The following is a 27,700-nucleotide window of genomic DNA, read 5'->3' as shown; positions in this document are numbered from 1 at the left end:
TATATTTTTTTAAATTTTTGTGGTAAAATACATAACATAGAATTTACCATCTAAACCATTTTTAAGGGTATAGCTCAGTAGTATAAGGTATTGTTATTACACTGTTGCACTGTGGCCTGGACTAAGAATGGCTCTTGTATTTTTAAAGCGTTCTTAGAAGAATATGTGATAGAGATGACATTTGAACCAGAAAGCTTAAAATTTTTAATACCTGGCCCTTAGAAAAAACTTGTAGATCTCTTGTAAGAACCTTCTCATCACTCCAGAAAGTTCTCTCCTGCCCCTTCCCAGTCAATCCCCAATGGGAGAATAATAATAATAATTATTATTTTGACCACACCACGCAGCTTGCGGGATCTTAGTTCCCCCGCCAGGGATTGAACCTGGGCCACGGCAGTGAAAGTGCCAAGTCCTAACCGCTGGACCACCAGGGAGTTCCCAGGGAGGATTATTTTTAAACAGGATTTGAAGTTCTTTTATAACAAAATTAATATATTCTCTCTGCTGGGCTGGGGGTAGGGGCTGAAAATTAAAAATAAGCCCTCAACCGCACAGAAGATTTTAGCTTTCCAAGTGAAAGAACCCTTCACATACCCTCAGCTAGCTGTCCTCACCCCGGAGGTAAGACAGCCAAGAAGACTCTTTCCAGAGCTTAGACTGTTTATTTCTGTGTGTATGTGTGGCATCTGTATCTTTTTAAAGCTCCTCAGGCTGGTTTGATGAGAAAGGGTACTGTTCCTATGGTGGGCTACTATGTTCCCTTGTGAGATGAAGAGCCTTGCAGATGCAAAACAATGTCTAATTATGTTAGTTTGTGAAATAGCAAAGTGAGGAACAGGGTGTGTAACAAAACAGGGGGGGATGAGAGATAAACATCTAGAAATCTGCTTAGGTATGTGCCCTGTGGACAGTGTCTAGAAGGGAAACCAGTGAGAGGAACTGCCCCCAGGGAGAGGAAGTGAGGGCTCTGGGCCAGGGATGAGAGGGAGAGGGATTTTTCTTAGTCCAAAGGCTTGTTCTACCTGAAGTTGTTTTTTTGTTTTAGTGTTGATAAGCATACAGTTTACTTAACATAAGCAAGTTCATTCATAACTTCCTTCAGCAAACATTTATTGTGCAGGTACCATGTGCCAGGTTCTGTCCTAGACCCTGGAGATCCAGCACTTGTCAAGCTGAAATTGTAGAAAGGAACCCAGACAAGATACTAAGATGAATGGGGAAAATTCTCACAATGTCAGAGAAGGTGCTCTGGAGAAAAGTTTAGCAGGAAGGAGGGATAGGAGTGATCTACAGGGCCTGGAAGCACGGTTTAAAATTTCAAACAGGATCAGAGAAGGTCATCCTGAGGTGACCAGAGGAGTGAGAGAGGGAGCTGTACAGAATGTTTCAGGCAGTGGGCAAGGCATGTGCAAAGGCCCTGGGGCTGGAGCGTGTCTGGTGTGTTTGAGGAGCAGCCAAGAGGCGCGTGTGGCTGGAGTGGAGAGATCAAGGGGGTAGAATGGGAGGAGGTGGGGGCAGAGAGGGGATGGGCAGAGTGTACAGGGCTTTGTGGGTCATGGGAGGACTTGGGCTTCTGCTCTTTTTTTTTTTGGCCGTGCCACGTGGCTTACAGAATCTTAGTTCCCCCACCAGGGATTGAACCTGGGCAGTGAAAGCGCGGAGTCCTAACCACTGGATCACTGGACTGCCAGGGAATTCCCTGGGCTTCTGTTCTGAGAGAGGTGGGAGTCATTGAGTTCTGAGCAGAGGAGGAACCTAGCCTGGCTCAGGGGTTCACAGGTACCCCCTGGCCTTTCTGGGGTGCAATGGCAGAAGCCAGGAAACCAGACCAGAGGTGATAGCACTAGTCAAGGGACATGAATCGCCTTGTAGCAAGGGGCTAAATAAATGAACACATCTACAAAAAAGTTAAGCAGAGTTCTGACTCTCAGCCAGGTTCTGGAACCCAGGATTGGCTCCGTTCCAGTCCCAGCTCCATTCTTCTAGCTCTGTACTAGCAGAGACCTTTAGTATCCCTGAACCTTTCATATCTGTACCTTTTGCATATCTGAGCCTCAATTTCTCCATCCAGAAAATGGGGTTAATGACAGTATCAGCTCCCTCTCGGGGCTGCCTCAAGGGTTCAGTGAACTCGTGTGGGTATAGCACTTAGCTCAGAGATGGGTCTACAGTAAATGCTTAGTTAATCGGAGTTATTCACAGAACACACATTTCAAGAGCATGGTATAGATAACCAACAAGGAACTCTGCTCGATACTGTGTAATAACCTAAATGGGAAAAGGATTTGAAAAAGAATAGATAGGTGTATATGTATAATGGAATCATTCCGCTGTACACCTGAAACTAACACAACATTGTTAATCAACTATACTCCAATATAAAATAAAAATTGAGAGAATTCCCTGGCAGTCCAGTGGTTAGGACTCTGTGCTTTCGCTGCCAAGGGAGGGCCTGGGTTCGATCCCTGGTCAGGGAACTAAGATCCCACAAGCCTCGCAGTGCGACCAAAAACAATTGAAAAAATTTTTGGAAAAAAAAAAAAAAGAGAGCATGGTGTCAGGACCAGAGTTCAAAATCTCAGCTCCTGCCGGCTGTGTGATTTCAGACAAGTCACAAAGCATCTCTGTGCCTCCATTTCTTCATTGTGACATCTGTCCTCAGAGCTTCATTGAAAGGATAAAATGGATTCCTAGAAGGAAATAACTGCTTTGGTGCCCGGCACACAGTAGGTGCTCTATCTTTGGTCCTATCATGGTGGCCAGTAGAATCACTTCTAGCTTTCCTACCCCAACCTTTTGTCAAAGGGATTTTTCTGGGCAGCTGGGATGCCTATTACCCAGGCAGAGATTTCTGGGAAGGCAATGGTGAGCTGGCCTGGCTGCATGGGCGAGGCCCTTGGCTGTTGTAGGCTTTGGGGACTTGGCCTGTATCCAGAAGCCTCAGGCTGGGTGGCACTTGATGTCCTGGCACGAGCATCGTGACTGGGTAGCCTGTATCTGTTTCCTTATCTCCTACACCCACTGAACCGGGTGGGCCGGCCGTCGTACTCAGCAAGGCTGGGACCCAACGGCCGCCTCCCCTCCCCGATCCTGGTCTAACGGTCCGACTTTCCCATGCCTTCTCCCCCACCACTGTCACATCTTTAGCTCTGCCTCTGCCAGTATCTGCCCACAAAAGGCCTGGGTTGGAGCCGGAGGGACCTTGGTTTGATTCAGAGCTCCATCCCTCACCAGCACGTGGCCTCAGTTTGCCCCCTCTGTCAAATGGTACCGTGCTCCCGGTTAGCATTTCTTTTTTCTTATTTTTTTGTTTTCTTTTGGCCGTGCCGTGGCTTGCGGGATTTTAGTTCCCTGACCAGGGATCAAACCTGAGCCCTCGGCAGTGAAAGCGAGTCTCAACCACTGGACCACCAGGGAATTCCCCTGGTTACCATTCCTTAAAGCCTTGTACCCCAGACCTGTGCTAAGTGCTTTTTGAGCACCAAGCCCTGGCAACAGCTACCAGTAAATGCAAGGATGAGTCCCATTCTCCACACAGGAAAACGTTAGCCTGGAGAGGGAAAGGGCTTGTCCATTTCCCCACCCACATTACCGGGAATGGATGACATGCCTTTACCACTGCCGGTTGTTATAAGCAGAGCACATGAAACATGCTGGCACAGACTTGGGCTCAACACGTGTGGGTTGATGGCTTAGAGACCAGGGGGCAGCGAACTTCTGTAAAGGGCCAGAGAGCCCATATTTTCACATACAATCTATGCCTGCTACTCGAGTCTGCCATAGACCACAGACAACATGAAAGCAAGCAGCCATCAACAATATGAAAACGGGGACTTCCCTGGTGGTGCAGTGGTTAAGAATCCGCCTGCCCATGCAGGGGACACGGGTTCGAGCCCTGGTCTGAGAAGATCAAACAAACCACGGAGCAACTAAACCCGTGCGCCACAACTATTGAGCCTGCTCTCTAGAGCCCGCGAGCCACAATTACTGAGCCCTCGTGCCACAGCTACTGAAGCCCGCATGCTTAGAGCCCGTGCTCTGCAACAAGAGAAGCCACCGCAATGAGAAGCACGTGCACGGCAATGAAGAGTAGCCCCCACTTGCCACAATTAGAGAAAGCCCGGGCACAGCAACGAAGACCCAATGCAGTCAAAAATAAACAAAATAAATTTATTTTTTAAAAAAAACAATATGCAAACGAATGAGCTTGTGCTTGTGCCAAGCAAACTTGATTTATAGCCACTGACATTTGAGTTTCACATGACAAAATAGTCTTCCTTTGATGTTTTTCAGCCACTTAATGGAAAGACCATTCCTAGTGCTGAGCCATATGAAAGCATGGTGGATGGATTTGCCCCACGGGACGGATGGTTTGTCAACCCCTGGCCTAAATGGTTAAGACACCGTGGTAGGGACTTCCCTGGCTGTCCAGTGGTTAAGACTTCACCTTCCAGTGCAGGGGATGTGGGTTCGATCCCTGGTCGGGGAGCTAAGATCCCACATGCTTTGCAGCCAGAAAACCAAAACATAAAACAGAAGCAATATTGTAACAAGTTCAATAAAGACTTTAAAAATGGTCCACGTCAAAAGAAAAAAAAATCTTAAAAAAAAAAGACACTGTGGTAGGCAGGATAATGGTCCCCCCAAAAGACGTCCACGTCCTAGTTCCTGGAACCTATGAATATGTTACCATACACGCATAAGGCACTTTGCAGATGGGACTAAATTTAGGATCATGAGATGGGGAGATTATTCTGGATTATCCAGGTGGCCCCAAGGACAAGCGTCCTTATAAAGAAAAGAGGGGAACTTCCCTGGCTGTCCAGTGGTTAAGTCTCTGTGCTTCCACTGCAGGGGGCGTGTGTTCGATCCTTGGTCAGGGAACTAAGATCCTGCATGCCACGCGGTGTGGCCACAAAGAAGAAAAGAGGGAGGCAGGGGAGTCAGAGGAGAAGATGTAGCAATGGAAGCGGATGTGGGCTTAATGAGAATGCTGGCTTTGAGGATGGAGGAGGAGGCCACGAGCCGAGGAATGAGGGAGGCTTCTAGAAGCTGGAATAGGCAAGGAAACGCAGCCGGCCAGCACCCTGATTTTAGCCTAGTGAGATTCACTTTGGACATCTGATCTCTAGAACCATAAGATAATAAATTTGTGTTTTGAACCACCAAGTTGGTGTTAATTACTTACAGCAGCCATAGAAAACACTAACTCAGGAGCTGGGTGGCCCAGCTCTGTTGCTCACCATCTTTGTGGCCACCAGCATGTGTTTCTCTCTGGGCCTCAGTTTCTGCATCTGTCAAATGGGGGTAATGATGGGATCAACCTCACAAAGTTGCTATAAGGGTGAGCTGAGGTAAACCATGTAACGTTTTAGAAAAGTGCCTGGTACGCAGTAAAGGGGTCAGAAATATGGAGGCACTGGGGCATTCCACTGTTATTATTTTGCAGCATTTTTGCAAAGATTCAGCAAGTTTCCATCCTCAGGCTCAATTATCAAACCATTAGTATTTGCCTTGCCCCTCCCTCCGTCCCCACTTGGCTAATGTTAAAATGAGAGTTAATGGAACCCATCAGATGACAGTACCTTGTTCCCTCTTGTATTTCCTGAGCCACCCACAAGGCAATGCCCTGAGCCAAGGCTACACCAGGTGCCTCTCTGCTTCTTTAGTTCCATCTCAAAGAGGGATAACTCAAGTTCACACAGGAAGGCCATAGCCCCTCTGTCCCATCCACGGCCACCAGTTTCCCTGAGAGCTGTCTGAGACTTCCCCATGTGTCTTCCCCTCCCCAGCACGGCCTCATCATGCTCCTGTTCAGACACCCTCAGTGGCTTCCACTAATTCATCAAAACTGGAGTAGGGACTGACCACTTGTTGCTTGGTGACTGGGGGAGCCACTTCCTCTCCGTGAGCCTCGGTTTCCTCCGCTGTAAAATTGATGTGTTTTGGCTGCACCGTGCGGCTTGTGGGATCTTAGATCCCCGACCAGGGATTGAACCTGGGCCCTCGGCAGTGAAAGCGCTGAGTCCTAACCACTGGACCGCCAGGCAATTCCCTAAAATGGGTTGTTGATAGGATCACCCGTATTGTAAAGAGCTCTGCGCCAGTGTCTGAAAGATATTCCTTGGTTCTTAACCGCTGGACTGCCAGGGAAGTCCCAGCCCCAGCTGTTCTTATCTGATAGTTCCCACTGCCAGTTTGGCTGACATAAGAAACTTCCGGCACTCCTTTCTCTCTTCCCCCACCCACCTTACCTGTCTCACCTGCTATCAGATGGTAGAAATATGCTCTTGTGTTTTCCCATCCTACTTGTCATAGTTTTGAGTTTTATATTTTTGCATGATTAATCCATGTGGAATTTGTTTTGCTATGTGGTGGGAGTGGAGTTAACTTTATCTTCTTCCAAATGAGCAGTCAAGGCTACTGACTGATTTATACTTTCCCTGCCAACTGGAAATTCCACTTTTATCATGTATTCAATTCTTATATGTATAAAATTCGAAAATTAATTTTTTAAATACGTGCACCCGGAAAACTCAAAGCTGCATTTTTATTTTCAGTTTTAGCTGTATTATACATGGATTATATATCGTGGTTATTCATTTAACAAACTCTGACTGAGTGCCTGTCTTGTGCCAGATGCTATGCTGGGTGCTGGGGACAAAGTTATGAACAAAACAGACATAAATCCCTGCCCTTGTGCAGCAAACAGACATGGGGGCAGACAATAGTCAATGTGTAAATGAGTCAGAAACAAAATAAAATAGGGTAACAGGAGAGAAGGGGGAAAGGGTGCTGTTTTATTTTATTTTTTAAAATTATTTATTTTATTTATTTTTATTTTTGCCTGCACTGGGTCTTCACTGCTGTGCGCAGGCTTTCTCTAGTTGCGGCGAGCAGGGGCTACTCTTTGTTGTGGTGCGCGGGCTTCTTATTGTGGTGGCTTCTCTCGCTGCCGAGCACGGGCTCCAGGCTCGCGGGCTCAGTACTTGTAGCTCGTGGGCTCAGTAGATGTGGCACGTGGGCTCTAGAGCACAGGCTCAGTAGTTGTAGCGCACGGGCTTAGTTGCTCCACAGCATGTGGGATCTTCCCAGACCAGGGCTCGAGCCCGTGTCCCCTTCATTGGCAGGAGGATTCTTAACCTCTTCCCCTCAAGGGTGCTGTTTTAGACAGGGTGGTCAGAGAAAGCCTCTCTGAGGAGGTGATGTTTGAGCTTGAAGGAGGTGGAGCCAAATGGCTGTCTCAGGGAAGAGCTTTCTGGGGAGAGGGAACAGCCAGAGCAAATGTCCTGAGGTGAGACTGTGTCTGGTGAGTTTATAGTCTAATCAGGGGGGACATGGGCCGGTGGTGGCCTGGGTGAGGGCAAGTCCACCATCCTCCTGGGCAACAGATGCCCATTGAAGGAGACCCAGCCCAACCTCCCCCGATTTTTTTGCTGGAATATTTTGGGGGTTGAAATTCAAAAAGGAAAAAAATATATATATGCATCATTCTTTTCTCAAAAAATTTAAAAAATTTTCCACGTTAAAACAGTCGCTATACTAGTGTTTGTCCCCTATTTAGAAGTAGACGGTTAGATGGCAAATAGAATTTCTTGACATTTTATGAAGCCCTCATGGTCAAAACCTTTAATAAATGTGAAAAAGTTTAAAAAACAGTATACAGTGTAACCAGTATAACCTACAGTATAACCAGGGTGCCAGTGAGGCTGGAACAGAGCAAGGAAAGGGGAGAGTGGGAGGCGTGAAGGCAGGGAGGAGGGGATAGGGCAGAGCAGGCAGGGCCTTGTGGGAATGGTGAGGAGTTGGGCTTATGGGAGCCATAGAGGGTTCAGGGCAGAGGAGGGAGTGCCCTGACTCGGGTGTCCACAGGCTCCTCTGGCCCCTGTGGGGGAGTGGACAGTGGGGGACAGGTGTGGGAGCTGAGAGACCAGGGTGGAGGCACCTGCGCTGTCCAGGCAGGAGACGACAGCCGTGTGACAAGGGTGAGAGTCAAACAGGGGGTGAGGGTGGTTGGATCCTGAATAGATTCTGAAGGCAAAGCTGATGTGAAGCAAAGAGAGACGTGTCCCAGGTTTCCAGCCTGAGCACTCAGGAGGACAGAGCAGCTTGGGGGACAATGGGGGCTCGATGTGGTCATGCTGAGTGGGAGGTGCCCATGAGACCCCCATGTAGGGTGCTGGGGGGCAGGTGTCACAGGGTCGTGCTGCTCAGGAGCGAGGCCCTCCCCAGGGACCCATATTTGAGCATCATCAGGGCGGAGCTGGTGGCTGAAGGCCGGAGTTTGCAAGAGTGTCCCCAGGGGACCTAGCGTATCTGGGAAGAGAGAGGCTGTGGCCTGGGCACTGCTTGCACTGGGCGGGGTGGGACCAGCCAGCCTTTGGGCTGGCAGGGACTGTGGCAACTACAGGGCTACTTTGGGAGGCCTGGTCACCCAAGGGCATGGCCTGGAGCCTTGGGCCTCGCCTGTTTGCTGAAGCCTGTGGGCCAGGGGGTAGGTGGGGCCTCCACAGCTAGAAGCCACTGCGGGGGTGGTGTGACATTTCTCTAGGCACAAGCTGAGCTGGTGACCAGAGTCCCATCAGGGGGTGCCTGACTCTGAGGCAGCAGGTACGATTATTGAGCACCAACTGTTCTCTTATAACCCCACGCTGGCTGTATGCTTCACACTGGATATCTCTTCCTGCTGACTACACCCTGACGCCGACTGTATCATGCCATGTCACCTGTAGAGCTGGTTGTACTGTGAAGTATACAACTGGCCCCAAGGGCTGTTGGGAGATGCAGTTTGAACAGGCACACGATCAAGAGAGTATACAGCTGGCGCAGGGGTGGATGGTTGGTGTAGGGGGTGTAGCCAGCTGACTGGGAATGCTATGCTGACTGTGTACCCTCACACCAGCTGTATAACTCCCCGCTGACTGTATACCTCCCACCAGCTGTATACCGCTGCCCCTACTGTACACCCCACACTGATTAAACACCCCGAATTGTATACCTCCATGTGGGCCATATACCCCATGCTGGCAGTACCCCCATACCTACTGTATACATCCATATCGGCTGAGTATTCCTACACTGACAATATACTGCATCCATGCCAAGTGTATACTTCTTGGTATCCCATGCCTGGTCTTGGTCTAGTTTTGGTTTTATGCTTTAGACCCATTTCACAGTTGAGGAAGCTGAGGCTCAGAGAAGGTAAGGCCCTGGCCTGGGGGCTGTCAGTCCTAATTTGGCAGTTTTCCAGAGACAGGGATGTGGCTTTTTATATGGACTGTCCCAATATTTAACTGTTGGCATTTACTTTTTAAAAAAATGCATCTACAGGTTGGAGAGTTTTCAGCCCAAATACTCTGTCATTGGTTGTTCGGGTTAAGCCAGCTGCCCGTTTTGCTGTGCCTGGCTAGACACTTACCTCCCTATGCCTCAGTTTCCATACCTGGAGAATGGGACAGTAATTAGGCGCTTTCCAGGGTTGAGAGATGTTCTAGGGCGGTGTCGCCTGGTTGGGGGCAGGGGGCTAGCCCAGGCCGCAGGGTGAAGCCACAGAATGAAGCCACAGAGTTCCCCGAGTGGGGGCTGGGCGGCGGTGGGGGGGTGCGGAGAGGGCTAAATCGGGCTGCGGGTGAGTGACGGGAGCAGCTGCCGCCCCGCCCGGTCCTCTCCTCCCTCCCTCTCTCCTCCCTCCCTCTCTCCCTCCCTCCGTTCCGTGGTCCAGTCCGTCTGAGGCAGCAGCTCTGCTAAGGCCGGTCTGACCGGTTTGGGCCGCCCCGCCTGGCTCTGCTGGGAGGGGCCGCCGTCCGTCGGTCCCTCGGTCCCTCCCTCGGGACTCCTGCGCGTCTGCCCTCAGTCCCTCCCTCGGGACTCCTGCGCGTCTGGACCCGAGGGCAGAGAGGGAGCGCGAGCCGTCAGTGGGCCGTCGGGGCAGGGCGCCCGCAGGGATGGGGGGCGAGCGGCAGCATTACTACGGAAAGCACGGTAGGCAGTGCCCCGCTCCCGCGCCCGGGCCTGGCAACTTGGAGGGGGAGGGGGCAGCGGGAGGACCCGGGATGGGGGGACGACGGGGGAGCGGAATTGCAGATCTCGACCTGTACCCCCCCAACCCCCCATCGTCACCTGGCAGCACCCTTCACCCCAACGCCCACCCAGAGGTCCCTCCAAACTCCCTCATCCGAAGGGTCTGTCCTCGCAGCCTCCCCAGGACTCCTGTGAGAACCATCTCCAGATCCCACCTTGGACTCTCCCCTCTCCACCGGGCTCGCTGGTAGCCTTTTTTCCAGCCCCCTCCCAGTGAGAGGTCGTCAGGTGATAAATCGGGCTGTTCACAGAAAATCCTCAGGATCTCTGAATCTTACTTCTCCGTGGCCAAGACACCCCTAGGAACATCTGGGGAAGGGTGGTCTGCCACCCTCATCTTGGATCACTCAGCTCAATCTTGCTGAATTTCAGGAACACCACAGAAGTATGACCCCACCTTCAAAGGACCCATTTACAACAGGTAAGCCGTCTGGGTTCCTGAGAGGGGAGGGGTCTCTACTAACACTGCCTCCACCCCTGTTTCTTTACACACCTCCGCATTTGTACTCCAACAACCTGGTGATAAATATTTGCAACTTAACGATAAAAGAACTTAAAAGAATGATAAAAGAACGATAAAGGAATTTCCTTAATATACAAAGTCTTTACAAATGAATTTTTAAAATTCAGGCAAAAGACTGGAACAGATCATTGATAGAACAAGAAATACTGTAAACAGTGGAGTTATGGAGAAATGCTCAAACTCACTGGAAAGTAAAGGAATGTAATTTAAAACAGTAACCAAACAGAATTTCCCCATCACAGATTGGCAGAGGCTAAAAAGATTGACACACTAGGGTATACAGAAGTAGAAATATGTTGTACACATGAAACTTACATAATGTTATAAATCAATGTTACCTCAATTTTGAAAAGATTGACACATATTCTGCTCTGAAACTAATTGATACAGTGTTTTTTGAAGGGAATTTGGAAATATGACTTTTTCTTTTTTTTTGATGTACAGCTGTTTGTTCCAGAGATTAAAATTCTATGAAAAAAATTCTCCCAGTACACCGTGCATAGATGGGCAAAATTGTATGATAATGCTGCCTTTTTGAAAATGGCAAAAACCAACAATCTGAGTTGCATCTCTTGGAACTAGTTAGATACATTACAGTGCATCCTTAGGTTATTTTATTACACAGCTGTTAAAATGTACAAGAGCCTTTATAAATAGTCACTTGGATCCCTCTCAATATATTAGTGAAAAAAACAAGACACAAATAGTGGGTGTATCATAATCATACTTGAGTTAACCAAAAAAGTTTTTTTGGAAAACATTTGTACCAGTGAATAAAGAACTCACTAGAAATCATTAAAACAGGTTACTCCTGGAGAGGAGCGTTATGTGGGAGACAGTTCTTGGTTATGTACATTCCTGTGTGGTTTAAATTTTATCATGTTCGTATTTAATCTTATGATAATAGTTTAATTTTTTCTTTTTAGTAAGTGCTAACATGGTTGGTGAAACTCACGGGTTTTTGTTTTCGTTTTTACTTCCAGTTTTATTGAGATATAATTGATATACAGTACTGAATAAGTTTCAGGTGTACAGCATAATGATTTTTTAATTTAAAAAAATTTTTTAAAATTTTTGGCTGCGTTGGGTCTGTGTTGCTGTGTGTGGACTTTCTCTAGTTCCCTCGAGCGAGGGCTACTCTTCGTTGTGGCAGGCGGGCTTCTCATTGCAAGGGCTTCTCTTGTGGAGCACGGGCTCTAGGTGCGCAGGCTTCAGTAGTTGTGGCATGTGGGCTCAGTAGTTGTGGCTCGCGGGCTCTAGAACGCAGGCTCAGTAGTCGTGGCACACGGGCTTACTTGCTCCGCAGCATGTGGGATCTTCCCAGACCGGGGCTTGAACCTGTGTCCCTGCATTGGCAGGCAGATTCTCAACCACTGCGCCACCAGGGAAGCCCCAGCCTAATGATTTGATTTACATATATCATGAAATGATTACCACAAAAAGTTTAGTGAACATCCATGATCTCATATAGATATGAAAGAAAAGAAGAAGAAAAAAATAACTTTTCCTTGTGATGAGAACTCTTAAAATTTCCTCTCTTAACAACTTTCACATATATCATACAACATTATATTTACCGTGTGTACATTACATCACTTATTTACCTTATAATTGGAAGTTTGTACCTTTTGAATACCTTCATCCAATGCCCCCTTCCACTCCCCAACTGCCACCTCTGGTAGCCACAAATCTGTTATCTTTTTCTATGAGTTAGTTATTATTTTTTTTTTACATCTTTATTGGAGTATAATTGCTTTACAATGGTGTGTTAGTTTCTGCTTTATAACAAAGTGAATCAGTTATACATATATTCCCATATCTCTTCCCAGTTAGTTTGTTTTTGAAGTATAATTGACCTACATCACTATGTTAGTTCCTGGTGCACAGCATAGTGATTCAGTATTTCTATACATTACAAACTGATCACCACAAAATAGCTTCACTTTTAAAAAACATTAATATGCTATGCTGGTAAGGATGTAGGGAAATGGGCACTTAATCAAAAGAGAGCTGAACATTGCTGCAACCTGCTTTGAGGACAGTGTAGCATGAGGTATTAAAATTTATTTTTTAGTTTTTTTTATTGAGTTATAATTAATATACAATGTTATATTAGTTTCAGGTGTGCAACATAGTAATTTGATATTTTTATACATCATGTAATGATCACTGCAATCAGACCAGTTACCACCCATCATCATACAAAGTTGTTACAATATATTTTTTAAAAATATTTATTTATTTATTTGGTTGTGCTAGGTCTTAGTTATGGCAGGTGGGCTCCTTAGTTGCAGCTTGTCGGCTCCTTAGTTGCAGCATGTGGGCTCCTTAGTTGTGGCTCCAGGGCTCCTTAGTTGTGGCATGCAAACTCTTAGTTGTGGCATGCATGTGAGATCTAGTTTCCTGACCAGGGATCGAACCCGGGGCCCCTGTATTGGGAGCATGGAGTCTTATCTACTGCACCACAAGGGAAGTCCCCAAAGTTGTTACAGTATTACTCACTGTATTCCCTGTGTGTATATTACATCCCTATGACTTACTTATTTTGTAGTTGGAAGTTTGTACCTCTTAATCCCCTCTACCTGTTTCGTCCATCCCCCACCCACCCCTAGTCTGACAACTGCCAGTTTGTTCTCTGCATCTATGAGTCTCTTTCTGTTTGCTGATTCATTTGTTTCATTTTTTTAGATTCCACATATAAGTGAAAGCATACGTTATTTGTTTCTCTGTCTGACTTATTTCACGTAGCAGAATATCCTCCAGATCTATTCCCTGCTGCCGCGAATGGCAAGATTTCACCCTTTGTGGGGGGCTGAGTAATATTCTCTTGTATACATGTACACCCCATCTTTATCCATTGATCTAGGGATGGCACTTAGGTTGCTTCCATATCTTGGCTTTTGTAAATAGTGCTGCAATGAAAGGTATTAATATTTAAAATGCACGTGCCCTTCAGCACAGCATGGGTACCACTCAGGAACATGTGTCCAAATAACACATACCTATATATGTGTACAAGGCAGGATGGGTCCATGATATCCAGGGCACCAGTACTCCCACCCTGACACCGTCTCTTGCTCCCCAGAGGCTGCACAGACGTCATTTGCTGTGTGTTCCTCCTCCTGGCCATTGTGGGCTATGTGGCTGTAGGCATCATAGGTGAGCAAAGGAGGGGATGGGATTGGGGTTCCAGGGTGGAAGGGCAAGCCACCGCCTCTGGGGCAGAAGTGGAGCTGGTGCTAAGGAGTGGCAGCCCCTCGGCATCTCTGGATCCCTCCACAGCTTGGACTCACGGGGACCCTCGAAAAGTGATCTACCCCACTGATAGCCGAGGCGAGTTCTGCGGGCAGAAGGGCACGAAAAATGAGTGAGTCTGGCTCCTTGGGGCCTGCTGGGTCTGGGGAGGAGTGTGCGGGAGAGCTTCATGAGCACTGGGGAGAAGGTTCTAGGCTTTCCTCGCCTCCATCCATCCACTAGTCCAGTCAACAAGTATTTATAAAACTCCCGCCATCCCCAGCCTCTGTTCTAGGCCTTGGGGACATAGCACTAAATGAGACATTCAAAGTCTTGTCCTCTGGTGGCCCACATTTTAGGGGAGAGACAGAGAGGAGACAGTCCCAGATCTGATGTCCGCAGGTGATGAATAGGTGAGGTAAAAGAGCAAGTTCAATCCACGCTGTGCCATTCCCTGGCTGTGTGACCTACGGCAAGTGTCTCAACCTCTCTGGGTCTCATTTTCCTTATCTCTGAAATGGGGATCATGACAGTCCCACTCTCATGGGGCTGTTGTGATGGTTAGATGAGCCAGCACATGTCCAGTGCTTAGAAGAGCACCTGGCATGGAGTTGCTGCTGCTGTGGTTATTACTGTTGTTTTCGTTAAGATAGTCTATATAGGCTGATTGAGAAGTCTTGACAGTTTCCATCTCCCTTCCCCAACCCCAGGAACAAACCCTTCCTGTTTTATTTCAACATTGTGAAGTGTGCCAGCCCCCTGGTCCTGCTGGAATTCCAGTGTCCCACCCCCCAGGTAACTTGTCCCCTCCCCACCTCTTTCCTGTCCCCCACTTCCACCATCAGGTCCTTTTTCCCTCTGTAGCGGCAGCTTCTCTCCCAGCCCTTTCTCTCTCCCTGGTGAATAGGGGGAAGGGGGTGGGACCTCTGTCTTGAGAGGCGATCAGGTGTCTGTCCAGACCCCACTCAAACCCTGCCTCCTGCCCCCCCAAGATCTGCGTGGAGAAATGTCCTGACCGTTACCTCACCTACCTGAACGCTCACAGATCCCAGGACTTTGAGTACTACAAGCAGTTCTGTGTGCCCGGCTTCCAGAACAACAAGGTAAGCAGGTCACTGCCCAGGCAGGGGCAGGTCGAGAGTGCTGGCCCGCAGGATTGACCCCCTCCCTGTCTCTTGGCAGGGTGTGGCTGAGGTCCTCCGAGATGGCGACTGCCCCGCCGTCCTCACCCCGAGCAAACCCCGTGAGTCTGGGTTCCCATGAGCTTGGGAGGGGCATGGGGAGGTTTCAGGGACTCAGCCTGACTGGTCCTATCCCCTGCTCTGTGCAGTGGCCCAGCGGTGCTTCCCAGACATCCACAGCCACAAGGGGGTCCTCATGGTGGGCAACGAGACAACCTATGAGGATGGGCACGGCTTTCGGAAAAACATCACGGAGCTGGTGGAAGGCGCCAAGTGAGGACTGTGACCCACCATGCTGACATCACATTTTCCTGGGTGGGACAGGGTATCCCCTGGGGCTGGCCCAATCAGGGAGCGGGGTCCGACCTAAAGCCTTGTCTGCCTTCCCCCAGGAAGGCCAATGGAGTCCTGGAGGCCCGGCAGCTGGCCATGAGGATATTTGAAGATTATACAGTCTCCTGGTACTGGATTATCATGTAAGTTAAGAGGGAAGGTAGCCCTCATTGGGCTGCCCTGTCTGAGACTGGTGAAGGGGTGGGGTCCGCTCATGCACCCATTTTATCCCCCAGAGGCCTGGTCATCGCCATGGTATTGAGCCTCCTGTTCATCGTCCTGCTCCGCTTCTTGGCTGGCATTATGGTCTGGGTGATGATTGTCATGGTGATTTTGGTCCTAGGCTACGGTATGTCTCTCCCTCCCTGTGTCCTCCCCTCCCCACAGTCGGCAAAATGCCTATGCCCTTTGAGCTGTCATGGGCCTATCAAGGATTTTCTGTCCCTGGCGGTCCGGTGGTTAGGACTTGGCGCTTCCACTGATGGGGCCTGGGTTTGATCCCTGGTTGGAGAACTAAGATCCTCCAAGCCGTGTGGCACAGCCGAAAAAAAACAAAACAAAACTTCTCCTGAGCCATCCGACATCCTCCATCTTTTATTTGGAATATTTGTGAAGATATTCATCTCAACATTGTTTATGAGAGCAGGTACTTGGAAACAACCATTACATCATAATCTTCCCAAGCAGGATTGGATCTGTATTTCATCGACAGCAAATGCATTCTGAAGTATACCATTTTGCACAGTGGCTAGGGCCACATGCTCTGGCACCAGAAAGCCCAGGGTTCAAATGCTGGCTCTGCCACTTCCTTGCTCTGTGACCTTGGGCAAGTGACTCCACCTCCCCATGCCTCAATTTCCTTCTCTATAAATTGGGGATAATTAGTATTTACTAGTTAGGAGACTTAATGAGAAGAAGACAGTCTGCGGATGAGATGCGGGAGGGCCTGAGGCCTGTGGAACTCAGAGGCAGTGCTCAGAAGCCAATGCTTCATGTTCTGTTTATTCATTTAAACTTTCCAAGAGGAAAGATGCTGGATGTGCAACCTACACTGGAGACACAGATGTTAAAATATTCATTTAAAAAAAAATTTTTTTTTTTTGGCCATGCTGCGCAGCACGTGGGATCTTAGTTCCCCGACCAGGGATTGAACCCATGCCTCCTGCAGTGGAAGTGTGGAGTCCTAACCAGTGGACTGCCAGGGAAGTCCCAAAATATTCGTTAATAGTCGTTTCTAGCTGGGTGCTGGCCATTTTGGTGACTAGCTTTTTGTACTTTATCTGTACTTTATAACTTTCTTCTATCAGAGCTAAGTGGAATGGTGAAAATCCCTAATGCTACCCCACTGGACGTTAGCACCCGTGTCCTCCCTCCCCACCCATGAATCATTGTTCCAGGATGGCAGAGGGGTCAGGAAAGCCTCAGGCCACACAGCATCCTGACTTCTATTTACTCATTCATTCATCCATCATGTACCGAATGGCTGCTATGTTCTGGGCAGTCTTCTAGGTCCTGGACTTACAGCAGTGAATAAAACAGGACAAATCCTTACTTTTGTGGAGCTTATATTCCAGAGGGTATGGGCAAGATGGGCAAGAAACAAACCAGAAAACCTCTGGGATGTCAAAGCTGTGAAGGGGGATAAGAAATTGGAATGTAAGAGGGTATGATTCTAAATGGGGGAAGAGATCCCAGAAGGTCTCATGAGAAGGTGACATTTGAGCAGGGACTAGAGGATGTGAAGATCCAGTTGGGGGGAGACTGAACCAGGCAGCAGGAACAGCAGGTAAAGGCCCTGAGGCAGCAGCAAGCGATGGCAGCCCCTCTCAGCCTTGGTTTTTGTTTCTGTTAAATGGGTGTGGTTGTACATGCTTTGTAATGTTGCGGGAGCCCTCGGAGGGCTGAGGTCAGTCGTAGCACGGTGGTTCCCCATGCAGGAATATTTCATTGCTACATGGAGTACGCTCGACTGCGTGGCGAGGCCGGCTCTGACATCTCCCTGGTGGACCTTGGCTTCCAGACGGACCTCCGCGTGTACCTGCACTTGCGGCAGACCTGGATGGCCTTCAGTGAGTCCCAGCTCCCCATTCAGTGAGGCCTGGGTGGGAGTGGGGAGCCCAGGCAGGTGGCAGACTTGATCACTCTCTGCCCGCCCCCCCCCCCCCCCACCGCGCAGTGATCATTCTGAGCATCCTCGAGGTTATTATCATCTTACTGCTCATCTTTCTACGGAAGAGAATTCTCATCGCCATTGCACTCATTAAAGAAGCCAGCAGGTGGGTGCCGGGGTGCCAGGGGGTCAGGCTGGGGTGGTCCCAGGGCTGTTCGGGCCTTGATGTCTGTGTTTCTACTCCTCCCAGGGCTGTGGGATACGTGATGTGCTCCTTGCTGTACCCGCTGGTCACCTTCTTCCTGCTGTGCCTTTGCATCGCCTACTGGGCTAGCACCGCTATGTATCCACCGTCAGACCCCGATCTCCGACCCCGGGGCTGGGGGCTAAGTGCCACACTTGCCTGGAGGTGACCTACATCCTGGGGGCAGAGCCTGAACCTGGTGTGGGAATGGATTCTTTTCCACATGCCCCTGTGGTCCCTAATCCCAGACGTTGGGTTCCTTAATGAGCCTCTAGCTTTCTGTCCACTTCCAACGAAGCTGTCTATAAGATCTTCAATGACACCGCTTGCTCAGTTGCTGGGAAAACGTGCAACCCTGAGGTGGGTGTCCGGAAGTGGCCGGGTGGCTCTTTCCCTAGCAGCCCACAGTTGATCTGAAGGCCTCTCATCCCCACTTGGGGACCATTCAGCAAACATTTGGTGCCTGCCGTATGTCCTGTGCCAGATGTGGGTGGCATGGAGAGGAAGAGATCCAGCCTGGCACCTACTCCCCCCCACCCACTAAGTGCTGATCTACCCACCTTCCCCCACCCCTTGACTTCATTTCCTGCCCCGACACCCCTCTCTTAACCCAGTGGTGGTCAGTTCTTCCTTTAGAGCCCCGTCTTGCCTTTCACAAGCCCCTAACCTGCCTTCCATGGTCCTCATACTGATCTCTGCCACTTGTGATCTGTCCACATGGCCACTCCATTGATCCCCAAGATAGCTTATCCCGCCTGACACCCATTGGGATGATGATCCCTAATCTTGTTTCTAGAAGGCCTTTTGAAAGCCCCTATCCTAACCCCCCAATTCCTTGACTTAACTCTGTTCCCCATGACTCCTGTCCCATCTCGTGGTCTACCTGACAGGTCTGACCTGATGCCCAGAGCCCACTCTGAACCCCTAGCCCCTATGATGTGACCAGGCTCTGCGTCCCTCCCACAGACCTTCCCCTCCTCCAATGAATCCCGCCTGTGCCCTGGAGCCCACTGCCAGTTCGCCTTCTACGGTGGTGAGTCGACTTACCACCGGGCCCTGCTGGGCCTGCAGATCTTCAATGCTTTCATGTTCTTCTGGCTGGCCAACTTCGTGCTGGCGCTGGGCCAGGTCACGCTAGCTGGCGCCTTCGCCTCCTACTACTGGGCCCTGAACAAGCCGGATGACCTGCCTGCCTTCCCACTCTTCTCTGCCTTCGGCCGGGCGCTCAGGTGGGGCCCAAGGTGGGCTGGGGGTAGGGGTGAGTTGGAGTGGAAGAGGCCTGGCTGGACCACTGACCACTCCCTCGGCCCAAAGGTATCACACAGGCTCTCTGGCCTTCGGCTCCCTCATTCTGGCCATCGTGCAGATCATCCGAGTGATACTCGAGTACTTGGATCAGCGCCTGAAAGGTATGGCCCACAGATGGTTGGCAGTAACTCCCGAGGTGGGGGGGGGGGGCTGAGGGGCAGCTTAGGATTGGTTCTTGTGGGGGGGTGGGGCTAAGGTGGTAGGACAGAGATTGGTTTCTGCCTATGGTGGGGAAAGGGTGGGGATGAGGGTCTTGAGTGATTGGTTCCTGTGATGGAGGGGGTGGCTGAAAGAGCCCACTGGGTGTTCTTACTGCTGAGGGGGTGGGAACAAGAGGACTGGGCCACCATTGGTTCCTGACGAGAGGGTTGGGCTGGGATTGGTTGTACTTCGGGGTGGAGCCAAGGAGGCATCAAGGATTGGCTTCTGCCCTGGAGGCGGGGCCAGGATAGCAGTGTGGGTTGTCGCCGCTTATTGTCTTGGAGGCTGGGCCTGAGGTCCTGGATCAAGTCTCCTCTCCCCATCTCTTTGAGAAGGTGGGCTCTAAGGGTCCTGGACTATGGCAAGTGTGTGTAACAAGGAGATAGGGGGCTCCTACCAGGCCGAGTGGGGTCTCCTCTCACCCACCTCTGCATCTCTCCCTCATCTACCAGCTGCGGAGAACAAGTTTGCAAAGTTCCTCATGACCTGTCTCAAATGCTGCTTCTGGTGCCTGGAGAAATTCATCAGATTCCTCAACAGGAATGCCTACATCATGGTGAGTAAGCCTGGGACCAGGCACTAACCCACCAGCTCCTGCTGGGTGGAGGAGCCCTCATTCCCCACCCACTGGGCCTGATCCGTCCCTCCCACCTCCCTCCAGATTGCCATCTACGGCACCAACTTCTGCACCTCAGCCAGAAACGCCTTCTTCCTCCTCATGAGAAACATCATCAGGTCTGGGAAAACACTGTCCTCTGGCCACCTCCCTCCTCCCCCAGGCCCTGAGCCAGCACTCATGCCTGTTTCCTACTGTCCCCGGCAGGGTGGCTGTCCTGGACAAAGTTACCGACTTCCTCTTCCTGTTGGGCAAACTTCTGATCGTGGGTAGTGTGGGTGAGTGCTGTCCAGCTGCGGGAGCCTGTTGGGGGCCGCTTGTGAGCTGCTGTCGAGCCCCCACGTCTTCTCTGATAACTGTCTTCTTCTCTGGGGTCTTCTTGAGGGGAGCTATTTCCTTTATCCAGAACCCTCAACCATCCCAGTTTCCTCCCCCTCTCCAGGGATCCTGGCTTTCTTCTTCTTCACCCACCGAATCAGGATCGTGCAGGACACAGCACCACCCCTCAATTATTACTGGGTCCCTATACTGGTATGAACTTTTGGGGACAGACAGGGGTTGGGGAGAAGATGTTGGGACTTGCCTAGCTTCCTTTGACTAGACAGATGTGGATGGGGCTCAGAAGAAGGGAGTTGTTAATTCAGGACACAAACATTAAGTACCGACCACGTTCCAGGCATGACCTGTAAAGGCCTTACAGTTTGGGACTTCCCTGGCGGTCCAGCAGTTAGGACTCCGCTTTTCCACTGCAGGGGGCACGGGTTCGATCCCTGGTCGGGGAACTAAGATCCCACATGCCGTGCAGCCAAAAAAAAAGAAAAAGGCCTTACAGTTTAGGAGTAAATCGACATTAACCAATGATGCTCCACATTGGATGCACGCTTGCAGACTTGTGTGTGCCACAGGGCAGAATTACAGGGAACCAATTGTTAGAGCTTGTGGTGGAGGATGTGGGCAGGTGTGGGAGTCCAGGGGGCTTGCCCGTGGAAGTGATGTCACACCTAAGATCTGAAGAAGATGCAGGCAACATCCAGGCAGAGGGAACAAGTACGGAAGCCCTGAGGCAGGACTATGCCAGGAACAGTGAGCAAATCAGTGTGGCTGGTGTGGAGGGAGTGAAGTGGCCAGGAGGTGGAGATAAGGGCAGGGAGGTGATGGGGCCATGGAGGGATTAGGTCATCACCCTAAGAGCAGTACAGTATCTGAGTGCAGGCCTTGGAGCCCAGTGACCTCGATTTTTTTTTTTGAATTTTATTTTATTTATTTTTTATACAGCAGGTTCTTATTAGTTATCTATTTTATACACATTAGTGTATATATGTGACCTCGATTTGTATCTTAGTTCTTTATTTGCTAGTTCTGAGTGACTCTGGGCAAGTTATGTAATCTCTCTGAAGGCTGCTCACTTCAGTCAATAAATGCTTATCAGGTACCTACCAAGGCCCCGTGAGTTTCCAGATTGCTGGGGATAGTTATTTTTAAATTAACAAAAAAATTTTAAATTATTTATATTTTTGGCCACATCTCGTGCCATGCGGGATCTTAGTTCCACGACCAGGGATCGAACCCACATCCCCTGCAGTGGAAGTGCAGAGTCTTAACCACTAGACTACCAGGGAAGTCCTAACTGGGGATATAGTTATAAATGGGATAGACACAGTCTAGTAGGGTTGTGAGCATTAAACCTGTCTTGCCCTGAAGATGCATAAAATTGCAGCCAGAGGAAGGCCTAAGAGGAGGGGCTTTTTTTTTTTTTTTGGCTGCACTGGGTCTTTGTTGCTGCGCGCAGGCTTTCTCTAGTTGCGGCAAGTGGGGGCTACTCTTCGTTGTGGTGCGCGGGCTTCTCACTGCGGTGGCTTCTCTTGTTGTGGAGCACGGGCTCTAGGGCGCGCAGGCTTCAGTAGTTGTGGCATGCGGGCTCAGTAGTTGTGGTGCGTGGGCTCAGCTGCTCCGCGGCATGTGGGATCTTCCCGGACCAGGGATCGAACCTGTGTCCACTGCATCGACAGGCAGATTCTTAACTACTGCACCGACAGGCAGATTCTTAACCACTGCACCACCGGGGAGGTCCGGAGGAGGGGCTTATCAGCAGGGAAATGCCATAACCCCAGCTGGGGAGGGACGTGGTGGTGAGTGGGGGGTTGCCCTGAGCAGGAGCTGGGGTGGAAACAGCTTGTCTCTCCTCGCCTAGACGGTGATTGTTGGCTCCTACCTGATTGCCCACGGCTTCTTCAGCGTCTACGGCATGTGTGTGGACACACTATTCCTCTGTTTCTGTGAGTAACCCCTCATCCCCACCCTTCCTGGGCCCTGACTCCCTTCTCCCCTCTGGGCAGAACGTCTCCCTCCGATGGGGGTACACGTGCCAACCCAGTGCCCGCAGCCTCCCCTAGGGCCTGGCTGTCCCTCGTCGCAGGGCCCTGGCACGCCCCCTCTCAGCTTCCCCCTGCGCTCAGAGCTTCTCCATCCTGTTGTCCCCTGGTCCAGGCTGCAACTAGAACACTGTGCCCCTGGGCCCTCAGCTTCGGAGTTTCCGGCTTTGTTGCGGCGGGGCGGGTGGGATCGGTGGCTGCCACTAACTCTGGTCTCTCCATCTGTCTGTGTTTTTTTGTTTTGTTTTCTCTTTCTCTTCCTCTCCTCCATGCCTGCTGGCTTCCCTGTTCTTCCCTGCCTCCCTCTTTCCCTCCCTTCTTGACCACCCCCATTCCCCCCCTGCTGGTTCCTGGGGGGAGCCCAGGTGAGGACCTGGAAAGGAATGACGGCTCTCAGGAGCGACCCTACTTCATGTCGCCCCAGCTGAGAGACATCCTGTTGAAGGAGAGTGCGGAGGAGGAGGGGAAGCGGGGCGAAGTCGAGGAGTAGAGAGGGAGGCTGGCTTGGAGGCCACGCAGGCCTCCTTGTTTCCTCCCTGTAGATCGGGGGTGCACGCGGGGCTTCCTGGCCTGGGAGTGGGGAGCATGTGTGTGGGTGTGTGGGTGTGTGTGTGTGTCGAGTTCCCAGCCTGCTCCAGTCCGCCCCCTCCAGTCCCAGCATGTCTTGCTTCCTAACCCTCTGAGGCTTCTCTGTGGCCCCTGTCCGCCCACCCTGTCCCCTAAGGCCCCTGCCCGTGGGCTCCCCTCATGCCACCTGCTCTGGGGCCTCTCTCTCCGCAGTGGAGGACCTGGAGAGGAACGATGGCACCGCTGAGAGGCCTTACTTCATGTCTCTCACCCTCAAGAAGCTTTTGAACAAGACCAACAAGAAGCCGGTGGAGTCTTAAAGGCCCTGCCCTCCTACCCCTCCCCGGAAGTCTCACAATGGGTGCTTGGCAGCTGGGTCAGAACCCCCAGCCCATCGGGCTGACCTGAAGTCCTATCACTGCCGCCCCCTTCCTGCCCCTCCCCATCATCCAGTTACCACCAGTTTCCGGGAACCTGGAGGATTTGTGGGATCTCCTCCCCATGCCAAGGGCCAGTCCGCGTTTTCACGGCCGCCCCCCACCCCCCAAAAAAACTGTGCGATGAGTCTCTCCAGCCCCCACTGGCCCGGATGAGAAGCCCAGCGAGGCTTCTTGACGTCTGACATGCAAGGGCCCTCTGCGGGCTGCCCTCCGCTTCCTGTCCCCCTCTTATGACAGGACAGTGTTTGTGTCTGCAGCAGCGGTGGCCACAAGAAGTCCACTTTTCACTTGCGTTTGCTCCGGCCAGGATGCCAGGACCCGTCTCTGGGGCTGAACAACTGGTTACCGACTGCTGCAGGCATTTATTATTATTTTTTTAACCTGGACATGCGTTAAAGGTTCCGTTAGCTTTTTTTCTGTCATCACGGCTGAGATGGGGCCACTGAGGAATGCTTTCCGATGTCCCCTCCTCGGGTAGGGTTGGGGTGGGGGTGGGGGTGTGCCAGGTAGGGGTGTCTCCTGGCACAGAAGGCAGGCTGTCCGGGGAGGGAGGCTGGGATCAAGCTGGTGTGGAACAGGGGGGAGGAGGTCGCTAATAGCGGCTTAATGGAAACCGGCTGGCTGGCAGGTTGGGCCGAATCCCGCCGCCCCCCGCCGCCCTTCTCTGCCAGTTATTGACACAGCTCTCTTTGTAAGAGAGAAAAGAAACTGAATCCACCCAAGGGATGATTTCAGAGGAAGTGGGGAGATGGGCAGATGCCCTGGGCAAATGGGGGGACCCCTCCCCCCGCCCAGTCACCTCCCCTTGAGGATCCTTTTGCCAAATTTGTTGAACTCGGGGGGAACGGGTGTGCTGGTTCCCCCTTCGCCATATCCCAAGCCCCCCACCCCACCCCACCCCCGCTCAATCCAATCCAGGATCCCAATCCGGGATCTGGAGAAATCCCAGCCTGGGGTTTCTGTCTCCAGTGCCTGCCGCCCCCTCCCCCGTTCTGTCCGTACAGCCCTACTTGTAACTGCATTCCAACCACTAATAAAGTGCCTATTGTACAGAGCCGGAGCCTGGAGTGTTTGTGGGGGGAGTGGGAGGCTGGTAGGGGGAACCCCAGCTTCAACCTCCCTGGGATCCTCTGATCTGGGGCTACTCTCCCCAGGGAGAAGGAGGGAGGGCAGGAAGCCTCTGTCTGCCGGCCTCCGCCTGAATTCCACCATGCGGGCGGCTCAGGTTTCTCCTGAACAAATAGCCCTTATTAGGCTCCGATCCTCAGACTGCAGAAGGTGGCAGTGACCTGCCTACCTCCTCATCACACAGCCTGGACATGTGCCCCCAGGCCTGCTTTGTCCCTGGCGGGGCACCTGGGCACCATAGTCTCGTCTAAAGGGCTTCAGACCTGCCAAGCTGCCCGACCCTGCTAACCTGGAGGCTCGCTACTGCCCCCTTGGTGCCAGCTCGCTTACTGTCACCTCTGGGCCAACTGCTCCACCATGTTAACTGCCTTTCTCCCTCCTACATTCCTGCCTCCGGAATTTTTTCTTAAATAACGACCATTTCTGGAGTACTTCTCATCTGCTTATGTACTGTCGCCATTCACTAATTAAGGCAGGTGAGTTGGGCGACGTGTCTGAAGGTGACCCCAGCAGGAAAGGGGTTGAGAAGGTCAGGTCTCCAAAGCCCTCACCCGCTATCCCGTACAGATGTTCTTTGGGTTTCCTTGTTCGTTCGATCTTTTAGGTTTGTTCCTTTCTTACCCCCCAGCTCCTGTTAACCCCGCCTCCAAAACAGCTCCTAAACCTGCTCACTTCTCCCCATAGTTTCAGCTCCCAACCTTCGTTATCAACTAATCCGTCCCCACTCCTTCACTGTTTCCCCCACAGGTGCGGAAGGGCGCCTGCTAACACCGGAGTGAGTTCACACCCCTCCTCTGCTCAAGAACCCTCCGTTGCTCCCTTTTACTGAGTGAAAGCCAAAGTCTTCATGGCAGCCCACAAGGCCCTGCCCCATCCGCCCCATTAACACCCTCTTGCTGACTCTTCCAGACACCCTGGCCCCAGGGATTGTGCCTGAAACGCTCTCCACCTGGCTCTTTCTACAGCTAGCTCCCCATCCTGCCTTCAGCTCAGCGCTTACCTCGAGGAAGCCTTCCCTGCTCATCAAAAGTTGGCCTTGGGGGCTTCCCTGGTGGCGCAGTGGTTGGGAGTCCGCCTGCCGATGCAGGGGGCGCGGGTTCGTGCCCCGGTCCGGGAAGATCCCACATGCTGCGGAGCGGCTGGGCCCGTGAGCCATGGCCGCTGAGCCTGCGCGTCCGGAGTCTGTGCTCCGCAACTGGAGAGGCCACAACAGTGAGAGGCCCGCGTGCCGCAAAAAAAAAAAAAAAAAAAAAGTTGGCCTTGGGACTTCCCTGGTGGCACAGTGGTTAAGAAGGTTAAGAATCCACCTGCCAATGCAGGGCGCACGGGTTCGAGCCCTGATCTGGTAGGATCCCACATGCCGCGGAGCAACTAAGCCCTTGCGCCACACCTACTGAGCCTGCGCTCTCGAGCCCGCGAGCCACAACTACGGAAACACGCGCGCCTTGAGCCCATGCTCCGCGACAAGAGAAGCCACCGCAATGAGAAGCCTGCGCACCGCAGCGAAGAGTAGTCCCTGCACTCCGCAACTAGAGAAAGCCTGCATGCAGCAATGAAGACCAGCGCAGCCAAAAATTAATTAATTAATTAAAAAAAAAAGTTGGCCTCTCTTAGTGATGACCACGTCACCGTTTCTTTTCCTCATGGCATTTGTCACAGTCTGCAATGACTTCTTTGTATTTTCACTTGCTAACTGTCAGTCTCCCCACCCAGAATGTGAGATCTTGCCTATTCTTTAGTATTGAGACTTTATCCCAGGGCTGGGCGGAGTGCCTGGGACAGAGCAGGCACTCAGTATAGAGGCATGAAACAGCTGAATGAATGTAAAGGGTTTAGCACAGTGCCTGATCTGGAAAGTGCCCAGTGTTAGCAAAAGTAGAAGCAGGGAGACCAAAGAGGAGGCTACTGCTCTAGTCCCAGCACATGCTCTGATGTGTCTTGGTGATAAAACGTGTGCAGATTTTGGATATAATCTGAAGAGAAGCTGACCTGATTGATTACACGTGGAATGTGAAAGAAAGGAGCTGGGACTTCCCTGGCGGTCCAGTGGTTAAGACTCTGCGCTCCCAATGCAGTGGGCCTGGGGTCGATCCCTGGTTAGGGAACTAGGTAAAGCCTGCATGCCACAACTAAAAGATCCGGCACGCAGCAACAAATATCCCACGTGCCTCAACTAAGACCTGGCACGGCTAAATAAATAAATAAATAAATAAATATTTTTTTAAAAAAGGAAAAGAGCCAAAGAAGCAGGAGGAAGCACAGCTCTGAGTGGAGGCAAGCCCAGGCAGAGTCCTGCAGAGGGCACATGTTGCCTGATTGCCAGGGAGCTCTGGAGGTTGAGTTACAGCCTGCACTGGTAAGTCATTGATTAGAGGTGGCCCCAGGGGAAGGTAAGCTCCCAGGCACTTCTGATTCTCTGAGTGTGCTAGCAAAGGTGCATTGGCAACGTGGTCCAGAGCCCAGGGGTAGTTCTCTGAAGAAGAGTTGCAGGTACAGGCAGTGGTGCAAAACCACACAAAGCCCTGGCAAGGGTGCAGAGAAATGATAAAGTGGACCCGAAGGGATCTGGGTAGGTAGGTTGGGTTTTTTTGTTTTTTTTTTTTAGCTGCGCCACGCAGCATGTGAGATCTTAGTTCCTCAACCAGGGATCGAACCCACACCCCCTGCATTGGAAGCGCATTGTCTTAACCACTGGACCGCCAGGGAAGTCCCAGGTAGGTTCATTTTGGACCCATTGAACACAATACCTCCAAGGGAAGCTGTCACATAGATGGTTGCATGGGTGGATCTGGACCACAGGGGAGAATTTCAGGCTGCAGGCATGCCATCAAGAGTGCTCAGTGTTTTGGATGGTCTTTCACGTCCCCAGGGCTGGCTGAGACTACTTGCCCTAGACAGAGGCCAGTCTGAGCCCTGGGGAGAGGAGGAGAAAAAGTGGACTTGAGGAGAGCCAGAGAGGGACATCTGGAGCTGGGGGAACACAGGGATGTGGGCACAAGTGCTCATGGCTTTAGTGGTGGAAGAATATGCATGGGAGCAACTGTTTGCTCTTGAAATAAGCAGGAAGGTCATCAGCTGAGAGCAGAGCACGGGGAGATGGCAGAGCTGTGAGAAGAATGAAGGTGTGAGAAATCATCTTTGCGTGCAGGAGAGCACCGCGTGAACAAGGAATGTTACGAGGGTTGTGGGAGTTTCTTTTCTCCCCCCAAACTCACCGGGGTACAAGGTGCAGGTGGAAAGCTAGATTTAGTTGCGGCTAATGGAGAGGAGCAGGGACTTGAGGGTATGGGCAAGGGAGAGATGAAGGATGGATCCTATCTCTCTGCTGCTCAAGACCCTCCTACGTAGCTAAAAAGAACCTGC

The 27,700-nt window shown here is 51.2% G+C and overlaps 1 protein-coding gene across 4 annotated transcripts in view; it reads left to right on the top strand.

Annotated features, from left to right (window-relative positions):
- SLC44A2 (solute carrier family 44 member 2 (CTL2 blood group)) overlaps window positions 1-24,263 on the top strand; it is a 28,180-nt gene extending 3,917 nt beyond the window's left edge. The window contains exons 1-22 of one of the 4 annotated variants that reach the window (XM_082651195.1): window positions 9,717-9,981; window positions 10,453-10,501; window positions 13,689-13,762; window positions 13,886-13,970; window positions 14,548-14,632; window positions 14,830-14,940; window positions 15,020-15,080; window positions 15,168-15,291; window positions 15,411-15,494; window positions 15,588-15,700; window positions 17,289-17,420; window positions 17,528-17,627; window positions 17,712-17,804; window positions 17,981-18,065; window positions 18,672-18,934; window positions 19,020-19,114; window positions 19,667-19,770; window positions 19,876-19,949; window positions 20,038-20,108; window positions 20,273-20,361; window positions 22,022-22,106; window positions 22,983-24,263. In XM_082651195.1, the coding sequence (XP_082507321.1) occupies window positions 9,945-9,981; window positions 10,453-10,501; window positions 13,689-13,762; window positions 13,886-13,970; window positions 14,548-14,632; window positions 14,830-14,940; window positions 15,020-15,080; window positions 15,168-15,291; window positions 15,411-15,494; window positions 15,588-15,700; window positions 17,289-17,420; window positions 17,528-17,627; window positions 17,712-17,804; window positions 17,981-18,065; window positions 18,672-18,934; window positions 19,020-19,114; window positions 19,667-19,770; window positions 19,876-19,949; window positions 20,038-20,108; window positions 20,273-20,361; window positions 22,022-22,106; window positions 22,983-23,089 (2,121 nt within the window). In that variant the 5' untranslated portion in view covers window positions 9,717-9,944 and the 3' untranslated portion in view covers window positions 23,090-24,263. Of the gene's footprint in view, window positions 1-9,716; window positions 9,982-10,452; window positions 10,502-13,688; window positions 13,763-13,885; window positions 13,971-14,547; window positions 14,633-14,829; window positions 14,941-15,019; window positions 15,081-15,167; window positions 15,292-15,410; window positions 15,495-15,587; window positions 15,701-17,288; window positions 17,421-17,527; window positions 17,628-17,711; window positions 17,805-17,980; window positions 18,066-18,671; window positions 18,935-19,019; window positions 19,115-19,666; window positions 19,771-19,875; window positions 19,950-20,037; window positions 20,109-20,272; window positions 20,362-22,021; window positions 22,107-22,567 lie in introns of those variants that run through there. The other 3 variants (XM_082651193.1, XM_082651196.1, XM_082651194.1) reach the window with 3 other exon arrangements.
- Window positions 24,264-27,700: the final 3,437 nt, after the last annotated feature.

The sequence above is a fragment of the Grampus griseus genome, assembly GCF_964374135.1.
Source record: "Grampus griseus genome assembly, chromosome: 3".
Taxonomy (NCBI): Eukaryota; Metazoa; Chordata; class Mammalia; order Artiodactyla; family Delphinidae; genus Grampus; species Grampus griseus.
The sequence above is the reverse complement of the archived record's forward strand: the minus strand, read 5'-3'. Positions and strand labels throughout refer to the sequence as shown.